This window comes from Etheostoma cragini, chromosome 16 (genome assembly GCF_013103735.1).
Source record: "Etheostoma cragini isolate CJK2018 chromosome 16, CSU_Ecrag_1.0, whole genome shotgun sequence".
Lineage (NCBI taxonomy): Eukaryota > Metazoa > Chordata > Actinopteri > Perciformes > Percidae > Etheostoma > Etheostoma cragini.
Window position 1 is genome coordinate 17,350,245 of NC_048422.1, and position 21,625 is coordinate 17,371,869.

The 21,625-nt window shown below is 39.1% G+C and overlaps 1 protein-coding gene across 1 annotated transcript in view; it reads right to left on the reverse strand.

Annotated features, from left to right (window-relative positions):
- Positions 1-477: 477 nt before the first annotated feature.
- The window catches only part of LOC117959058 (potassium/sodium hyperpolarization-activated cyclic nucleotide-gated channel 1), a 65,146-nt gene continuing 43,998 nt past the window's right edge, over positions 478-21,625 (reverse strand). The window contains exons 5-8 of the mRNA XM_034895909.1: positions 19,199-19,345; positions 15,857-16,097; positions 9,358-9,522; positions 478-2,004 (exon numbers count right to left, since the gene is read on the reverse strand). Of these exons, the coding sequence (XP_034751800.1) occupies positions 923-2,004; positions 9,358-9,522; positions 15,857-16,097; positions 19,199-19,345 (1,635 nt within the window). The 3' untranslated portion in view covers positions 478-922. The remainder of the gene's footprint in view (positions 2,005-9,357; positions 9,523-15,856; positions 16,098-19,198; positions 19,346-21,625) is intronic.

The window sequence follows — 21,625 nt, forward strand, 5'->3', positions numbered from 1 at the left end:
ATTAGAAATAGAAAACAATAGCATCCATCCATATCTTTCTCCACACTCCATTACCCTCGAAAATAAACAAAGAAAGCAGCATTTCTATTATCTATTCCCTTTGGACCCATAACACTGTCACGGTTTGGATGTGAGCCACTGTGGGGATATAGTGCATCGGCGTACTGTATTTTTGTTGCTGAGAGCAACATAACACTTAGTTACAGTATCTGCATTTGTTTCTGAGATGAGGATTCAGGAAATTAGTATTCTGGTAGATTCATTTCATGAGTGTGTGCTTTTGGAGATTATTTGTCAGAGTTGCTTGCATGTATTATTCCACAGTGGCGCCTAAAGCTGCTTAATAGGAGAAGATCATTTTTCTCATCCTTAATGGTAAAAAAATAAATAAAATGAAAAGAAATAGTTATCAGAATCCACAATGCACTCCAGTTTAAAAAAAACAGAAAGCAAAAATAAAGTAAAATAAAAATGTCATACATTGTATATAATTCTTTATATTTCTCAGAAAGGAAGACTCATGTTTATACTACAGCTTTTAAATTGCCATTGCCAAATATTCTAGTTGGATTTTACACACACACACACACACACACACACACACACACACACACACACACACACGCACGCACACACTCTCACCCATACATACAGCACTATATATATATACATATATATATATGGCGTAAAAGAAAAGAGATGTATCTGTATAATATACATTCTGAAGTTTAGGGAAACAATGTTTCTAAAATATAATACAAGGGCTTGTATGTACAGGATTTCTATGAGGATATTTTAGAAGAAAATTGGAGAGAAACAAAAACGCTGAAGTTCCTCATCTTTATCTCTTTTGTTGCATCTCCACTTTTGAAAATGAATTGAAACATATTGAAGTTTAAAAAATGAAAAGGGAAAAATAAGATCATAAATTTGATGCAAACCGCATTTTGTCTTGCTCGGTCTCTGTACTGCTTAGGACAGAATCTCTCCTCGATCCGGGAGATTCCCTGTGCTGGGTTGAGGAGGACGATGATGCTGCTGCCGCTGCCGCCGCCGCAGAGCGCACCGGGGGCAAGGCTCCTGACGACATCTGCCGGAATAAATTGACACGCTGGGGCACTGTGGTGCGGATGCCACTCTGCAGATTCATTCCCTGGATCGCTGCTGCCGTGGGTGGCGCAATGGAGGCCAGAGAGTCTCCTGAAGCTGGGTGCGCTCTGGGCCCCAGAGCTGTGTCATGTGGCAGTGATGGTTGGGAGGCCGATAAATGTCTGACATCTCGACCTAAGCTGCCTGACTGCAGAGCCTGTGTGCTCTTGTGGATGTCTCCTCGCTGAGGTGAAGGGACCTGCTGTTGCTGAGGTGACGGTTGCTGCTGCTGCAGTGCTGCAGAGACTGCGGCAGCAGTTGATGCAGCAGGCTGCTGGGCGAGCTGCTGCTGTACGGACAGAGATGGTTGAGCCATGGGCTGCTGGATAAGTGACAGCTGGGAGGCTGTGCGCGAGCTGTACTGAAAGCTCCTGCTAGCCAGTGGGGTCTGCACAGGGGGACTACACATTGCTGCCGTAAAGGAGAAGGGCGACATGAGCGCTCCTTGCTGTTGTTGTGGGGTCTGTGGGTTGATGGAGGATGAATTCAGGCTGCCATGGGAAAGACTGGGAGCAGGGTAAACCCCGTGCGCTGCCGCAGCAGTGGATGGCAGCATGCGGGCAGCAGAGGCATTGGCAATAGCTGAAGCACTGTAGGTCAGGGGAACAGAGGACTGCTGGAGCTGATTGGTGCTGAAGGCAGTGGGGAAGGGAGGCTGGCCTGGTGAGTTAATGATGGAGTTTCCGGACATTGGTGTTGAGTTCATCCCGGTAACTGACTGCTTGCGGTCCACCATCATCACCATCTCCCTGTCCTGACGGATAATCTGCTTCAATATCTCGTTCTCCTGCGTGTTGAAAACGCCGGCGTTCAGATCCTTCTGGAACTTCTGCAGCAGCAAAGAGTTCTTCTTCCCTGTTGGGGTGCAGTCAGGAGAGGTGAGCACGTACAGCAATGGCAAATTTTGGTTGCCAATAACCACAGGAAAAGGGCAGGATTCATGACAATAAAAAAATAACGATGCAGCTTGTATGTTTTAGTAGGAAAAAACCTAAGTGCATTTTTTATCACCATATCTTCAATAGAGGAGCTTCATCCTCTTAATTCCACTAAATTTGTATATTCACTCCACTAATTTCAACTCTTTCACTCTTACAAGCTGCATCTTTTCACATCCACTAACATGTTTCATATTGAATATAAAGAGTGAAGGACATAGAATGGTATTGACTATGGGAAATATACAGTTTGAGAGGAGTGAAGGACACATAAGGAGACAATGATTATTGAAAGTGTGACGTGATAGCGTAGACAATGGAGGTGCTGATGTGGACGATGAAACAGAAGAATACTGATGAGTTGTACCATCACATTACTGGACAATTTTTGTCGAAGACAAAAAGTCTGAACTCTACAAATATTCAAAGCCACGTTCTATTTAACAACAATGTTCATCACAAGCACAATTAGAATAAGCTTTTTCCAAAAAAAAAAAAAAAAAAAAGTATAAACAAGGTGACACTAAAAACAGGCAAAGAAAGCGACAAAGATCTATTCCTAACACACTACCACAGTGGGTACAGATTGTGAATATAATGATACATTAACGATGGAAAACTAAACTTTACTCATCTTACCACAGAATGCTGTTATCTTTGTCCTTACAATTTGCATGGAATTGTCTAAAGATTTATATTTTTTTCATGAATAAATTATTTGTTTTGTTATACTTTAGTCTGAATTTTGTCTGCAAAATGTTATTATAGGATTACATTTTTTCCTTAAAGGTACTCTAAGCAATGTGACGTTACTTCTTGTTGACGCTCAAAGTACTGTATTTTCAAAGCAAACTTGCTTGCCGCTCCCTCCTCCTCATCTCGTCCGTTCACCCTTCCTTTCATTCGCTAACCCCCCCCCCCCCCCCCCACAATCTTTCTTGTTGGTTAATGACTGGAACGCTGGAACACTGTTTGTTATGTTTGATGGTGCAGGTTGGCCAGCTTGTTTTTGTTGCCATTTGTAGAGCCTGGATTGTTAAAAGAAACCGTGTTTTTTCGAGTGGGTTTGGGGGGGCAGGCAGCTAGCGGATAGTGAGGAGATGTTTGCTGTATGTTACAAAAAAAGTGTGACATGCTTAGAGCACCATTAAAACGGTAAACAAATGGTTTTTTTACATTTCTTTCTGCCCTATAAAAGGCATTTTGAGCCCAAAGGCCTGGAAATATTTCCGAGCTTGTTACTAGTCATGGACCATGACAATAAATGCTTGACAGATGGCTTCTTAAACACTGACCACTTTTTGTGCCTTTGGGAGCAAAACTGTGGTAAAATGCTAAGTGTGTAATGCTAAGCATGCTTTCATACTAAAAGCATGAAAGATGTCTTGAAACTGGTCTTTTGAAGAAAGAATAGCCACATTTGACAATAATAAGAAAATATAGATATGACTCTATTAACTTCTTTACTTTGAATGAACTGTGTCCAAACTCTATTTAGAGGATGTGTTTCCTGTAATTACTGTTGACCTTGTGTATCGACAGGCTGTGAAGCGCTATTTATCGGTAAAGAAGACAGAGTTAGCTTTTAGTGTGCTGAAGGCTTTAGCCACAGTCTATCAATCATTAAGCCACGTCCTTGAGGGAAGAAGATTTCTTCTTCCATTTTCTGGACGGCTTTGTCCTCTCAAGGCTGCAAACAAGCCATGCATTCAGCCTTAAGGTAGGATTGATGTTATGTTTGGCAGCCATTTTGACTCAAACAGACACTACAGAGTAGGGGTTCAGAGCTAAAACTAGCACCACGTACTAACTATGAGACTATTGTTGTAACTTACAAGGCTTCTTTGATTGCATTTTTAAAGATGGCAAGGTTAATCTCTATAGGTTGAAAGGATAACACATACGTATTATTCGTAAAACTAGAACCTGCGAGGATCTGAATGTTTGCTGGTAGTTAGAAGCAGGGCTATTCTTAGGATTTCGGGGCAACTGCCAATAAGTGCTGCCCTTCTGGCCTCTTTTTATTTCTCTCATCCTTTAATCTGTCTGACATATTATTATCCTCTTACTCTTCTCTTTTAGTTAAGGGGGTGCAAAAGATACACTTGTCAAACAATATAACAGACTTTTAGAGCTATATATATATATACACACTTACATTTGAGTTATTGTAAGCCTAACTCATTAAAGCATTTTATTTACATTTTCTCCTAGAAAGCTCATAGAAATGTATATAAATGCACGTGAAATTGTTGCTTGGTAGAATTGGTCTTTACATAAATGGAAGTATGTGAAAGTTACCTAAACTACATCACTGTAAAGAGCCCCTATATGAAATATATAAACATAAACTTACTTTAACACCCCAGTTTGATTTGTAGCCCAATACACACCTTTTTCTACATGGACCGTAACATAGTTTTGAATGAACTCCTCATGAACTCATAATAAACAGACACTTCAAAGTCGTACTTGTATATTTTGTACTCAAAATATCCTGGACCGCTTTTCCAATGAATGCCAGTAGTCATTTCTAGTCAACATGTCTGCAATATGCAGTTAATCTGTTTCATAAACTGACTTTGGAACATAAAACTAGTATCCCTTAAAATCAAAAAGCAGACAGACAAACAAACACTAACAAAATGTATACAAACTTATGGGTAAAGAAATGTTGTTTTTTCACATATAAAACTTTGAATTGAACTAGAAAATTAATCAGCTATGGGTCAAATCACCAGTTGAAAATAATACAATTACAGTATTGTAAGTAATTGGTCTTTCCTGGCAACAGAACCAGTTAAATTGGTTAAATATACAAACTTTAGCAATCAATATGATTAAATATATCATATATTATATATATATATATATAATAATGAATAAGTAATTAACCCATATCTGACATCAAAAACATAATTGTTGTAAAACTAAAAGCCAACCAACACACCTAACAAAAACAAGCAGAACACAAACATCATAATGTTCACAAACATCGTATTAATAATGAAGGCTGTATTTGTTAAGAAATAAAATACACACATTTTGAGATGCTTTACAGAGACACATTTTTTAATTCTGACTCACAATGCAATTTGATGTATAATTTCACCAATAATTTGCAATAAAATGTTTCTTTTTTGAGTCACTGCAGGAAATGCTTTTTTTTTTAGTTTCTTCTTGTTGAGGGTTAATGTAAGAACTTATTAAAGCGTGGATAACTGGTGCAAAATGTGTGAGAAAATGATTCGTAATGGATTAAATAAAGGTTTGACCGCAACATGTAGTCAACTTGACAACTTTGATTGGTGACAGAAAAATGTAATCTTTCCCCAAATTATTTAAACAAAAGACTTAATTCATATTTCAAGCCAGACAATCAGAAACAAGCATGAATAAATAATGAAATGGGATTTCTGCATGTGACAAAAAGTGTATGTGGTATTGCATTAGTAAAGTTTTTACTAATAAGCAGACAGGTTTTGTTTGTGAATACACTTTGAACAAATGGTTCAAAGATTAATTACAAATGTCACACCAACAGAGCTGAGCATGTGTTCATAGCCCACTTACTTATTCTGTAAAAATCTCTTACAAAATAAACATGGCATGTGACACTGAATGAGATATATTTTGTTTCTTTGATTGTCTTAGTTGTTGACATTTTGAATGTGTCCATCAAAACATCTGCAGGACTGGTGTGGGTGACTTTGAGTTATGTGTCACTGATGCAGGGATTAAACAGTTGATGTAACCTCCAGCAAAAGGGCAAAATCTTGGAGGATAAATTTGAGACCGGATCCATTTAGCAAGTCTTTATAGGTCAATTTGTCCCTGTTCGAATATTGGAATTGGAATAAAGTGTTTACCTGATGCCTACTCGTCGGCCAGGACACTCTTGAAAACGAGATGTGCTCGTCTCAAGACGGACTCCTGGTCAAATAATTTTTAGATAGATAAAAGATAATGTCAAATGTGCAACACGTTATTGGTTTCAAAGCATGGTTACTTTTCTTCTTTCCTTTTTAGAGCAAGACAAGCATGTAACCAAATGCAGATCATATATTGAAACGATACAACCAGCACGGATCATGACAAAGTATCTTCCCTCGTATGAGACAAAACCCCCTTCAAGGTTAGTGTGAAAGGATGGATCAAATCTATATCACTCTGAGGAGTGTCAGTCAGAGTGGGCAGCTTTCGTTTTATAACATCTGGTGAAAAGCTAACTGAACTTAAAGCTCGCATAAAAAGGGCAAATGTAGATTTGGACTGTTGAGGCCAAACGGCATTCAGTATATTGTGAAGGGAATTCACTACAGGGCAAATAAAGATTTTTATATTATTTTATACTTGTCCAAAACAAATGCAACCTCGTCTCCTGCGATTTACGTTCATATGCAGCTACTTCACAATTGGTTAGTAGACCCCAGATCAGACAGAACGCTTTTTAGCAGCCTTGGGTGGCTTTTTGTGATTGTTTTCACTGAGGGTGAAACGTTCTGCTTGCTGCTTTTGCGTTGCTGAGCACCTCATGTTTTTACAGGAGATCCCTGAACGCCTCGAGTTTAAAAAAACTTTAACTCAAAGCAGAAAAGCGCCCAATGATCTTTTATATTTTTCCAATTGTGCAATAAGATGAATTGAGAGACGCCCATTTGCAATGGTCGCCTAGCAACAACAAAATTGTTAAATAAATTGTAGGCTTCTATAAAAAAAAGCATTGCTTGCCTCGCATTTTGCAATCTGCAAAAAGTGTTTTATCTGATCGGGGCCTTAGTGTTAAGTTATATTGCAAAGAAGTAGGAGGACATTGGGATAGCAAAGAGGAAAGTGTGGCTGACGAAAACACAAAGCTAGAAAGATGGAGGTTTGTGTTTGTATTAACTACAAATCAGTATTGTCATTTGTAAAATTTAAAGAAGACCACATTTTTACCCTACAATAAGTACTTTGATTTGTCTTAACCATTAATGGTATTGTAAGATAAACACTGATGGTGAACATTTAGCTATTGCTAATATTTACTAACTAGAACTAATATTAACTAACTGCAGAAATGGCTAGTATGAATTTTGGTGTAAACATTATGCAGATGTTTTGTCAAATAGCTTGTTATAATCCAGTCATCCAGCCACCATTATGTTCCCCCCCCCAAAAAAAATTAGTTTATATATGAACGTAATTCTGAGGAGAAAAGGTTGTTTCAACAGTGGCACACACCTGTTGTTGGATTCTAATAGGCTCCAAAACTACTTTTCGTTGCTTGTTGCTATTTCAATGTTGAGTCAACACTCGGTTTGCAAAGCAATTCAATACTGACGTGCCTGTGTCAGGCAAAAATAATACACAAATACAAGCCATGACAAAGAAAAAAACAACAGGTAGAAAAGTAGATACAGACTGCAAGCTTTAACCACTGATATGAGACAACATTGGCACACTGTCACTTAGCAAATTCAACTTGCTTTGTGTTTAGGTGATACTATTTTCTGGTTAATTTAATAGGGAAACAAATCACCCAAAATGATTAGCCTCTATCGTTGTCGGCAGGCTTAAAAGTATTTCTTTGATCATTAACGATGATGAGCTGCAACGTGTAGAGTGCTTAAAAGTGTGTTTCTTTGATCATTAACGATGATGAGCTGCAACGTGTAGCAGCCATAAAAAGAAATGGTAATATAACTCATAAATCATTTCAACAGTGGTTTATTTAACACATTCCCTTCCTTCTTGTATAAGAACTAATCATAAGCTGAAAATTCATTTTAGATTTTTGTATTTCGGTGTTGCAAAGGAGGCGTTCTATATAACACGTTAAATGTAATTGTATTCACCACCAGTAACCTGTCGCCTTAATAGCAAATATTTACTACTTGGAGAGCCTCCACCTGCAAATTAAGTTTTATGTTGGCTACATGTAGTCACAGGTGGAAATACACTAGTCAAACTTCATAACGTACTCATATATAGCCGCTGAGCTACAAAGGAAACAATAACGTGCTAGAACAACTGAACGTGTGCTATTCACAACTGTCCATCCATATAGTGTGTTGTTAATCTGTACCTTACTTACTACTTTCAAGTTTTGAGAAATTCCATTTTTTTAATAAACAGGTTGAGTAAGATGATGATACCAGATCTTAAAATGTGTACGGTAGTATCTGTGATCAACACGTGATGAAAATAATCCTCACTTAAAGTACACTCATAAAATTATTCTTATTGCTTGTATTAGACACTAAAATGGACTGAATTATTATTGCCATGTTATTAATATATTAAAAGTCATAAAAGCAGAACATTTCATAAAGATACATATTTATAATGAAGCAAAACATTAGCAAAGACAAAGACAAAATACTACTTCCGTCAGTTAAAAAAGGATCCCTTTAGACAACTCTTTCATATGATCATATCGTCTAGGCATTTAGTTTATCAATGTCTCAGTTCCAATCTGTGTGTTAGAGGAGAATGAACCCATTTGGATAAGGAGTAGGAAAATGTGCAACATAAGGGTCAATGCAACCAATTATTGCCCTGTTTGTCTCCCATACATGTGCCCCTTTATTTCACTGTAACAAATGTGTCGGAACCATTATCACTTATTCTGCTATAATCTGTCTGACCAAGTTCTTCTATAAATCAGACATTGAACATAAGGAAGCATTGTTGATGAGGAGCTGAATGGAACTAGGGTCCCGCCCGTTAGCTGGACCGGATAGTCAGTGTCTGAAACAACTCCCTGATGTCACCCGGCCCTGCTCTTTGTTTTGTTTCACAGGGTCTGGTTGATTTTGAGAATTCTAATATGGGGTGCTGCTCATACCCAGGAGTGCAGATGAGTGGAAACAGGGCCAGACACATGCATGTGAGGTTAGCTTCCATCCACTCGCTGACATCCAGTGGGGGGGTCAACTCCAAACCAACCAGGGGGCGACCTGACTCCCTCCCGGACAGCGACATGCACTGCCTTCCAGTTAATCCAACCACAAAACGCTACTTTGGTTCTTTAGAAGGATTAATTCTGGTTACAACAATTTTTTTTAGTGTTATTTAAGACAAGAAAGAGACGGAAGTTAAAAAAAAAGAAAATAACAAACAAAAACAAGATAGCATACAGGTCATGCAGCACAAGATGGCAGACACAATGCTTTTATGAAGAGAGACTGCAAACAAATACTGATAAAGACAAGACAACAAGGCACTATGACAGGCAAGAGATTCGACCAATCAGACAGGTCAGGAATTAGATGTAGACAGGTCTTACCAATGCGGTCCAATCGGTCAATGGCAACCGTTTCGAAAGCGCGCCGCATCATGGGGTACTCTTCTAGCACCTCATTGAAATGATCAACAGAGAGGGAGAAGAGTCGACAGTAGGTGTCTGCACGCACGCTCGCAGTTCGTCTGCCCTTGGTGAGCAGACAGATCTCTGTGTGGCAGGAACACAGAGAGACAGAGGAGGAGGACAAAGAGTTAGAGCTCGAAAAAATGTAACACATGAAGAAACAGTAACAGAAGTGGACAGTGCAGAGGGACGTTAAGGAAATCGTCCCAGTAATTGCAAAACCGACTACTATAATGATTTACTTAAAGTACAAAAGAAGTAGATGCTAATGTGTATGTAAATAAAATAGGAAGCCCATCAGCTGTGCTGTCACTTGCATTATACTATGATAATTCATAATCCTGCTAGAGATAATGGTCGCATAATATGATACAGTAGTCAGGCATCACTGCATCAATGCACTGCATCAGTTCTCCAATGTAATGGATAACTAAACAGGGGTATGGTTACGTAGCATTCCTGTTCAGCCACTGTAGTTTCTTACAAGAAGAGATGTGAAGAGAACACATTTGCTTTGTTATCTTTAGAACAATCAAATTAAAACACTTGACCGTGCAGCTCCCCTCACATCAGATAATAACATAGTATACACATCTTGTTTCCTGTGAGTGTATTGGTAAAAGCTTTTTTTAAATGTAAAAGCACTATACACACTCACTGAGATTACAAAAGACAGATTGTCCTAAAAGAAAATATATGCCCGTAACACACACACATATTAATGAGACAATAATCCATATGGTTAGAAATTGCAATAAAAAAGTAAACGCAGCAATCCAGCAATGTAACAAATACATTACCATTACAAGTAACTCCTGCATTTAAAATCCCACTTAAATAAAATAACATAAGTATTAACAGCAAAATAAAGTACTTTGGGAAAATGTCATGCATCAATGTGTAAGTACAATTTAATGTTTTTAGCTAGTTGAGCTAGCTGAAGCAAGTGTTAAGTACTTTATATTCAGTTAGGTAGTTAAACCCAGTGGTTCCCAATCTAGGTGTTGGGCCCTTCCGAAGGGCTGTCAGATGATTAATGGGGCAGAAAAGTAGAAAAATACAAAGTTCTGCTAAACAAATTTGTATGCAGTACAAAAAAAAGAATCTAATCTTTTGCTCATTTCTGAAATGTTGTGAAATACAGTATTAGATCTGGCCCTTGTTGTAACTCTGCTACAGCAGATCATGAACAATCATATCTCTGACTGAAAATGTTTCATTCAAATTGCAATACAGAAATTGGTAATTTTTTCTTAGCAGGATGATTATCATTGCAAATACTTATTCTAGTGGAAAAGTCTTTTGAGGAGCAATTAGATGATTGCAGACCTCATGTTGAGAGAAAAAGATTGAGTCAGCGTAAAGCAATTGGACCAAAAGTGTTTATGACCAAAGTAGAAAATAGAATCCAGTTTCTACAATACAATGATTAGACAAGTTTATTTCATACAACATGTGTTTAGGAAACCTAATCTAACTATTTGCTGCTTAAAAAAGATACCAATATGATTCTCCTTACCTAAGCAATTTATGTAGCTAGCAGTAATTAAATGCATATATGTGCCACTGTAGATATGTGATGGTAACACCGTACATTCACAGTGTCTAATTTAGGGTTTCAGTGAATCAGTGATACAAGGCACAAATAAGTTCACAATCTGTCTATCCACCCCCATTCCTTCAGCGCACATTTTTTCTTCTCTTTATAAGATTGTAAAATAGTACCCATCTTTTAAGTATCTTCCCTTGGCTTCTGTTCAGTGCTGTTCAAACACCAACCGCACTCCACCTCCACACACATTTGCACTTCTGTCCAATCTACAGCACAACTCCCATCTTCATTAAATCGTTAAATGTTAACTTGTCGTGATGACTGTGCTACACCATGAGCTGTCACGGAAATAGAGCACAGAGTGCACAAGAAGTGAGAACAACGCTCAAGCTGTGGGTGTAAATAAGGTGTTGGTGCTGTCATAATGAAAAAGCTCCCTTTAGTGGTACCTCTGTTAACACAGGAAGAAACAGAGGAAAAAACTACAGAGAGAAAGAAAGAAAAACCTGCTTGTTAGATGTAGGGTGAAGAAACAGAGGCAGACACAAAGATAGATTGTGAGTGGTCGATCCACAAGTCTGCATGATGCTGTGTGGGTACATTCAGAGGTAAATGTGCTACATGACAGTGAAATATAAGGTGGTCATTTGTGGGCTTTACAAGTGCTGGTAAGCAGAGCGCGGCTAGATGTTTCCCACTGCTTTTGCCATTAATTTATGTTACGCTTAGTACTTTTACTTCCGCTTAGTACTTATATACGCTCATACTCCAAAACATCAGTGAGGCTGAAACTTTGCTCCACCTAGCTCTGTTAGAGTCAGGTAGCCATATCACCACATAACTGAATTTTACCAGCAGTAGAATAATAAAGCAACAGTGGGAGACAAGACTTAGTTTTTTCACCCATTCCTCTGTTTGGAATGGCACTTTCAAACTTCACTTATTTATTCTGTCAGACTAAACTGAGCTCCAGTTGTGAGTGACTGTTGTGTGAGAAGATTAAAGTTGACAGGTTTGTATTTTTAGACTGTATGTGGCTATGCGTCGCTTACTTATGGTTTAGGTGGTTCTCAACTCGAGTAGTCAAATAGTTACTCTTACGCAACTTTTTATGATGACTACTTTTACCATTACTTATCCATGTTAAAAGTACTAATAAATTAACAGGATCAAACCGTGTGTGGAATGGACATATTTTGCTGTGTGTGTGTGTGTGTGTGTGTGTGTGTGTGTGTGTGTGTGTTTGTAAGGCCCTGTTCTCACTTCACATTATGCAGTTTTACATGTGTCTGTTGCCTAGCTACAAAGCATCACAGTTGACCCCAGGAGCATTTGTGGTAAAGTGCCATCCCTTCATGAGCCACAGAGATACTGTAATGGTAACCAGCACCCCTTCCCCTTATCTTTACATGGTTGTGAGCGAGGAGAGCAGGAGTCCCATATGACTAAGACATTCAAGCCCAATAGGGAGTTTAATGTCGTTCACTGTCCTAGCAATACACTCTATCATTCCCTTAGCCTCAGAATGACTTCACTACAGAGCTGTGTGGTACCAATATGTAATCTTATTCAAGGAGGCCTAGGAGTGATTACTGGGATACCTTTTAGCATGCAGGCATGGCATTGGTCAGGATTGGAAGTGCTTTGTGACCTACTGTCCTCATAGATGTCCTACTCATGACTATGCTAATGGTTTCTTGTGGCTGGGATCAGTTTTGTTGCTTGCTCTGTCTCCCTTTGAGTCAGTCTCAGTCCCCCTCACTGATTTCTCATTCTGGCCACGGTTTGGCCTGGTTGTAAGGGGAGTGTGAATCATCTGAGAAAAGGGGGAAAAGTGAGGTGCCTGGTATGTGCAGGCAGCTGCTCCCAACACAGGGCTCATCTACTAATGCCATACAGGGTAAGAATACCAGCTGGGCAGAAGGCAACAGCAGGTGGCCGGGCACAGACAGAACACAGCAAAATGAACAGTGTGCCCTTTATAATTTGGACAGATACAACACTGGATTTTAATTAAAAGATTAAATGGTACTCTACTGCATGTTCTCTGTATTTTTGTTTCCTAATGATTGGACTTATTTTAGATGCTGATGTTTCACTGTAAACTCTCGTTCAGCTTCCTGCACTACTTATTGCACTTACAGTTTAAACTCATTTGTATTCTTCTAAATCAATGCGGACTCATCTGTTATTTTTGAAACTCTGCACTGAGTGAGAGCACGCCAGACAGCAAACGCATCAAAATTAGAGTTATTATGTGGTGGTACAGAATAACCATTGACAAAGCTTAGGGGAGGGGTTTGTTGAGACTCGTGGTAGTTAACAGTCTAGCACTGTATCGCCAGCAAGAAGCCAAGTAATCTCGTAACAAACTGTTGCTAACTAAAAATTTGTTGATTTCTAAGTTGAATTGTTAAATGTTCGTTATTTCCAGCTTCTAAAATGTGAGGTTTTGCTGCTTTGCTTAAGTTTATATGATGAAAACTAAAGTACATTTAAGGTGTGTGTGTGTGTGTGTGTGTGTGTGTGTGTGTGTGTGTGTGTGTGTGTGTGTGTGTGTGTGTGTGTGTGTGTGTGTGTGTGTGTGTGCGTGCGTGCTGAAGCTCAGACAAAACTATTAGAAGTGTTGGCTTGGGTGTTTTTCACTGGGTTCTGACATTTCATGGACTAAAAAGGTTAATTAATTAACTGAGAAAATGAGAGATTAATTGATATTACAAATCAAAAATGTCGTCTATTGAGGGATGCCAAACACTGCTCGTGTGCACACACTGCCATGACACAGAGCTGGTTTAAAATTAGGAATAAATGCTACCTGGCCACCTGATGAATGCTACCTGGCCACCTGATGAATGCTACCTGGCCACCTGATGAATGTAAGTCCAGTTTTTACTCTATTTTAACTGTATTTTTGGTCTCTACCAACTCCTGAAGGAAATATCTGTCCGTTTAGCTGCTTAATGCTCCACTATCTTCACCAGCTGGAAATGGCACCCTGCTGCAGCTGTAAGCAATGCGGTGGTGAGAGTGAATCAAACATAAAAGTTTAGGACTCGTCACTAAGGATAACCCCTTTTCACATTGTCATTTGATACACATTTAGTTTGAATATTTGGATTACTGTTGCAATAACATGATAACATGTGAGTCACCGATGAGGGGGATACACAAGACTAAATGTTTTAGCTTCCTGAAAGACTTTTTGTACTGTAACCTTTACAAAGTGAATTTCACCTCCTAAGTCAGAGCCTGTAAAACTAAACAATCCAGAAACAGCTTTGCCCCAGTGGCTATATGTATATTAAATAAGTAGTAGCATTAGCGGTCTGCTGCCTTTTTTTATTTTTATTTCTCTATTTATTTAGTCTTTACATGTTTAATATTATTTATTTTTCTATTGTGTCTGCAGAACTATTGATTTATTTGTATTCTATTAGCAATGAGCAATAATATCTCCTTTGTTACTTTACTTCCTATGGTCTGCTGATGTGTGTGTGTGTGTGTGTGTGTGTGTGTGTGTGTGTGTGTGTGTGTAAAAGGGAGGCTGACCCACTCAACACCCATTGTAAGCCAAATCTACCTTTGGTTTGTACTCTGTCAAAAGCCTTAATTGAATTGAACTGATTTGTGAGCTTCTATCAAAATATAGCATTGCCCACCACTGTTGCGTCTACTCTAAGCCACCAATAATTCTTAAAAAATAACCAGTTAAACTGCTACACTGTATTTTCTTTTTGTGTGAAATTGGTTGATAGATGCACTCACACTCACTGCCACTACGATCCATTTGTCAGAGCCTTATTGGCCGAAGGCTTTTATCCTGACAGGTTAGCTTAGTTTTTTTTTAAACAAAATCTTCTTGTTCTGTGCCACAATGAATCTTTAGCAGAATATCTCTTGAGCTGCAGTCCCATAGGATTAATTGTTTGAACAGCACTGCAACTCTATGCAGAATTTAAAACTCATCCCAATCCCATATTTAAAGCAAGTTATGACATTTTGTGACATTACAGCAGTCCTGTAGTTTGAGCAAGCAGGAAAAAGAAACTAATTTCTTTTTTTGATTCACTGCCTTCCCAACTTGCCTGTGAGACATGAACTGAATGCAGCAAGACACACCAAAGCGAAGGTATTCTTAGACTCCTTAGCATCCTTTCATAGTGGGGATCAAATATGCAACAACCTCTAAAATAGGAAACTTTGCTTTGCTTTCACAATGACAAAATCTGCAAGCACACGTTGTCGTGTCTGAGTAAACAACGTCCAATGAAATTACATTTGACATTTAAAAAATGTATGATATCTGTAATGTTGTGGAGAGGGAATGGGACTTGTGCTGAGAAAAGAGAGAGGAAGACAGAGAACAGGCTGAGGGAATAGCTCCTGATTTCACACAGAACCAACGACTAGCTGTTCTTGTTAGCGGCAAGTATATGCATCAGGAACGAATTGAGGGGAGAAGAGTTTTAGTGTGTGTGTGTGTGTGTGTGTGTGTGTGTGTGTGTGAGAGGCTAAGGGTGGGGGAGGATCCTCTGTGTGTCCTAAGGGATGCCAGTTCCATGCCTTGGCCAACTCCAACAACCAGATGAGTGGTTGCATAACTGCATAAGCTGTCTAACGTCCAACACTGGTTAATGAGAATGTAGATCTACAATAACTTAACTTCAAACAGCATCAAACGCAAGACCTGAGGCTAGACTCACGTCTCAATATATAACAGTATGAACATACTGTAGGATGCATGCCTTTCCGTATGGTTTTCTTGCATGGCAGCACCCACATGTATACTTTGTGTTTGCATTTTCGTGTAGAAAAATTATTTCAAATTGAATTTTATGTTCAATTGTTAAGTTTTTTTGTTCTAACCTCCAAAGTATGATCCATCCGTCAGCTTCATTTCCTTGCTGAACTTGGTGATGACACTTGCAACACCATGTTGAATAAAGTACATCTTCTTCCCGACAGTGCCTTCTCGGATAATGTAGTCATTGGGCTGAAAGACCTCAAACTTTAACTTGCTCAGCATCCCCGTCACAAAGTTGGGGTCCGCGTTGGCAAACAAAGGCATGGTGGCCACAAGCTTACGGCAATTAAAGTTGACAATTTCCTGGTGGAGAAAAAGAGAAAAAGTGTCGGTCAAACAGATGAGACTATCATGTCATACGTAATTCCGTACTTTCCACCTACAGCTTGAAAACTAAACTGAGCATCAGTTTTAGTAGTCTGACACAAAACACCACCACAAATCCTTTTATCCTTTTATTTAAATGAATTGGATGCATATTTCTGCTTTATCCCTAATGCTTCAAAAGCACTTCCCATCACTCTTGAGAAGAAACTTTTTGGCACACGAGTCAGATCCTGATGAGTTTGCTCCCTGGTGCCGGCTGCAGGCCATCTTTCCGGTTTCATCCTGTCCCCTCAGACCCAGCAGGAGATTAGGAGCTTGTTGTCTGTTTACCCACACATCTCGGTTGCTGTGCAGATGGAAAGCCGGGGCACTTGGCATTTGCAGTGGTGTGTTGCTGACCCCCCATGAGGGATAACTCTCCTCCAGTGACAACAGAAGATAACCAATCTCTGGGATGCTTGCAAAGAGATGTTAGCTTAGGCTCAGATGTCAGTGTCAGTTAATGCTACGGGGCTCTGACCTCAATCATGCACCAGAAGTAATGAATTAGATAGTAAGCAATTTTCATGCCCACCAAGGAGTCCTCTTGAGGAGACATCTTTGGCTATGCCTATTTAAAGATTTGTCATATGGAAGAGAATAAGAGACAGCAAGACAGAGGACAGAAAAGGGGGGGGGGGGTAGAGAGAACAGCAAACTAGTCTGGCTGTTATGTTATTTCAGACCATTACATACTGCATGGATGTTTTATGTGTTTATAAATCACCTTGCAGAAATGTAACACTGTCTATGGTAATCCAGTACAGCAGGGGCTGTTTGGAAAAGTCTCCCTGTTGGGGCATAAATGAATATCTGAAATCTCAAACATAGCTGCTGCATAGCAAACCATTTAATGCAATTTTCCTGTTCCCTTTCTTTGAGTACATCTTTGCTTGTGCGTCTTCGTTGACCAGATTTTCCTCAGAGCTTATTAATTTGATGTCTTTGGTAGCAAACAATCAATTATGTTGAAGCGTCCTTGAAAGCAACACCATGCAGAGGTTTTCCAGTGGTTTCTGCCCACAGCTGCAGCCCACCAGCCCACCAGCCACAAACTGTTCAATGTGATGGAGTACCTTGGTCAAACACATGTGAATTCACTGTTCTCATAGCCTACCAAAAAGAATAAAAACCAGTAAAGGGTTACTGGAGAGAATCTGTAGACGCAGTAATGTAGCAAAAATAAAACACTGATGTTAAGTTTCGCGTCTCAGAAGATGAATTTTAAATTAATTCTACCATTGTCAATAGCTGCACACCAAGATGATTAACTGAGAACTTTGCTGTAAGCATGATTACCTTTGACCTACACACCAAACCCAAGGCGGTTTAATCCACTGAAACAGAGTTGTCATGTGAATCCCAGGCAGTCATAATTGCATGAGCAGGCTCATTCTGGCACACCTGTTTGACAGACTCATGCAAGACTTGTGATGAATGACATACCAGAATCAGTTAAAGTATACTTGGGCTGATTTCACGGCCTTACTTTGGCCCAAAGTGAGTCTGAGTGCTGCTAAGTGGAGCTGATTCTGATCCCAAATCTACTTATAAGTCAGCACCCCAAAAATTGTGCTGGACATTCTGATATGATTACAGAAGTTGGCAAAAGCAAGCTCATTTAGGGAGGTGTCACTGTCACTCGCGTGAAGGTTGGCATTACTCATCTAGCTTTTTCAAAGGATGGTCAGAGAGCAAAGGGGGTGAGCATTGGGGTGTAGGTACCGGAAATGATCTAGCTAAAACCCGGCATTATTGTTGATGGATGCAGCATTCAGTCATCTTTCCAAGCAAAGTCACTGACTGTACAATTCTGACAGGTTCTAAGCCACACTTTCAAGCTGATTCTGATTTTGCATGTTTTCGTTGGGTTTCTCGAAAACTGTAACAAAATTAAATAATCACACATGCTTCTATGACAGTAATTATGGAAATAACAATCAAGCCTCCGGTGACCTAATCCTCTAATGGATGTTCAGACAAAAGCTTAATTTTTAGAGACTGGGAATAAATTAGCCACATACTTGTCATAACTGACATATCTTAAGAACAGGGATTCAGTGAAATGATGTGCCCTGTTTTGCTCCGGCACGACTCAGTTTGTACCCGTCTGTCCCACGGGCATAGCTTTCATTGTGCAACACTGTCTCTGTGTAGATTTTAATTTTGCTTGCTGTGCACAGTGGACCAATAATCTTGGAAGATGTTTATTTGTAGTAAGCCATAACTTTAAATCCCTGCATCTCCCTGTGAGTGTCTAAAACCTTGCAAATTCCCCACCCCACTGCTTGGTGATTTAATGGGGCAGCGTGAGAGACAGTCACGATTCCTACGCATGCTTTGCTTTATAGTCCTCTCCTCTCCCATCCACCTATGCTTTATTACCAGTGTAATCTGCTGATATGAGGTCAGCCAGGAGTTTAACCACTGGTCACTGACTTTACAATTTAACAACTGGTCTACTGACTTTAGGATAAACTTCCAACATTCCTTCTCATTACCTCTTTTTGTGAATATTATACAGAATACTGTATCTGTGCTACACTGAAGTCTTGTAAACATTGTAAATAAAAGAGTGGTTTTTATCTGGAGCTCAGGTTGTTTATCACAAGTGACAGTGAGGCTTGGGTAACAGTTCTGTGCAGAATATTTTCACATCTTGACAAATGCTCAGTCTGGGTTTACCCAGGATGCTGAGGAGAATCCGTTAAGCTGTTTTTCCTTCTTTGACCTTGTAAAATGAGATGAGAAGTGTTTTGTTTTCAGTTCCAGTTCCTGCTCACTTTAAGGTGCCAAACGAAGATTCACTCTTCATCTTAAGGGAATGAACTCATTCATGTTCCCAAACTAAAACCACTGTGTGACAGCTTTCCTGTCAAGAATTTCTTCTTTTTTTATGGATTTAAGATGTATTTTTTACCTGTTCCAAAAATAAAAACCTTCAAATATACACTCTCAAAAAATCTCAATAAATATTGCTTGGTAAAATAAACAATTTCTCAATTCATTTTAGGTTCTTAAGAGAGAAGCAGTCTTACCTCTTTGAGAGGGTCGTTGAGTTCACTCAGGATGTTGTCCTCATCAAAGATTTTGCCTTGGTAGCGATGTTCATAGTAGTCGTGGATTTTCTGCCGCATGTCTGCTGGAAGCTTGTGGAAGGACATGTATTGCTCCACTTGCTTGTACTGAGAAGGCAAAGAAAGCAGAGGGATTTTAGCTGCTTGTTGCATGAATACTTACATCGAATATTCAAATTGCAGTCCTATTAAGTCATACAAAATGGCAGAGTACACTTTAAACAACAAAGCTCAGAGAGTGCATTTGTGTCTCTGTATTGAGGACAAACCATGCTCTCACATAGTCACAGTGCCATGTCCTGTGTGTGTGTGTGTGTGTGTTTGTGTGTGTGTGTGTGTGTGTGTGGGTGTGTGGGTGTGTTCGTGTGGATGTGCGTGTGGAACAGGTGGTGAAGCAGGAACAAGTACAGGCCCGGGGCTATGTCAGACCAAGGTAGCAGTTCCGATTATCTCACCCATGCAGGAAGCCCAGTCTCAATAGGCAACCGAGCTATGATCTAATGTAACCTAGCAAGGTATACCTGGTATCCTGCAGAAATGTAAGAGCTGCATAGTCAACGAAACACATGGTAGAGATTGTGCCTGCCGAAGTGATGCCAAAAGGATTCTCTTTTTTTTTTCTGTAATTCTTTTGTATTTGTTTTTTGTATACGTTGAAATTTACATAAAGCTCTTTGAAACTTGCCTTGCCAACAAAACGTTAATGTATTATTATTGCAGGTTATGATTGGAATTTTTTTTACCTAAACCCACATTCAGGGCCAATTAACTAGCAAAAAATTAAGAAAATGAGTACATTTCAAAATGATTTAGCAAAACTACTGGCTAAAAGTTATAAAACCAACATTTTTAAATCCAATTTATACTGCAAAGAAACATAATTAACTTGCAATTTTTGCAAATTATTTAAAGCGGTATTTACAATTAAAACTTCTTCCATTACATCCATATTTTAATGATTTAGACACATTTAGCAGTTATTTTGTTATGATGTTCAGATACATCTACTACTATTGAACAAAAATATGCAACTAAAATCTAAATCAGAGAATATTTACAGTAATTTAAATGACTGGGTGAATAACATAAAATAAATGAATACAAAAGGATATTAAAACCATTGCGGTTTCTCATAGTGCAGTTTACAGGCCAGAGGAAGAGGGAAGGATGAAGAAAACAGACAAAATATTTTGTGACCTCACTAACGGAAAGCCAGATGGCCTGTGACTCTACTTACTGCACATGCATCTCTGGACGCAGAACTGTTTCATTTGTGCAATACTGCCAGTAAAAAAGATGTGAGAACTATCCTGTATCTAGCAAATCAATTTGTCCTAGAAGAAGTTAAAATTCTGTCCACATTAACCTGAAGGCATGTATTGACCTAGAGGAGAGAGAAAACGAGAAAATACTTTAACGCATCTACTTTGATCAGTCTCTGTTTCAACACACAGGTTTTCCACAGACACGGCCGGGGTTGTGAAAACAGTCTTCCCAGCCAGTCCAAGGCCTGACACCTGAAAGTAAACTCTCTCCTGCACTGCCTTCAGTAATTACAACAGAGCAGTGGGTAAGAGCCAACAGCAGTTGTGAGGTTGGTAGTCCAGTCCACTGGCAGGCTCTATGACCAGTGTGATGAGATGTGTCAGTGAAAGAGAAGACACTTGAGTCACAATGCCTCCTTCATTAATTCCTCTTACGGCAGCAGAAAGATGATACTGTGATTTAGTTAACAGTAGAAGCTGGAGAGTGATGCACAGAATCAGGCACTGGGCACGAGATGATGTCCCCGATGCTTCACGTTTGATATGTGGCCTCCGTCTTTGGGTCAAATTTTCATAATGATGACGTATTTTGCAATTTTTTTTAATTTCATTGGTTAATAATCCAGTAATATTTTCTAATGGACCAATTTAGAGCGATGCCGTCTACATTCCTCCTCCTTATCTCTCTTCCTGTTGAGGGGCACTTTGTTATCTATAAAAAATAACATACGGCAGAAACATGTGTTTTCATGTCCTGTAAAATGTGCTTAATCCCAGTTAAACATGAATTGTATTCTGTTTGCAAGAAACTCATTTGCTTTGGGTGAATTTGTTTCAAAATGTGAATGACACTTTAGTTAGACAAGGTGAAAAGGTTTTTGTTGTTTGCATGTGATCAAATTAAATCAAATGGTGTCATATACTGTACAGTAGAGGAGGAAACAATTGAATGGCGTTGACTTTCCGGCTTAGGAAATAGCTTTTTTATACTTAACAAAGATGTTAAAAAAACTAATGTAAATATAAAAACATTTTGGGAAATTTGAGTGAAGAGTTTGATGATAAAATTGATGTCAATCACAATTATCTTAGCTGAGCATAACGATTGGTACAGGGATCCGGC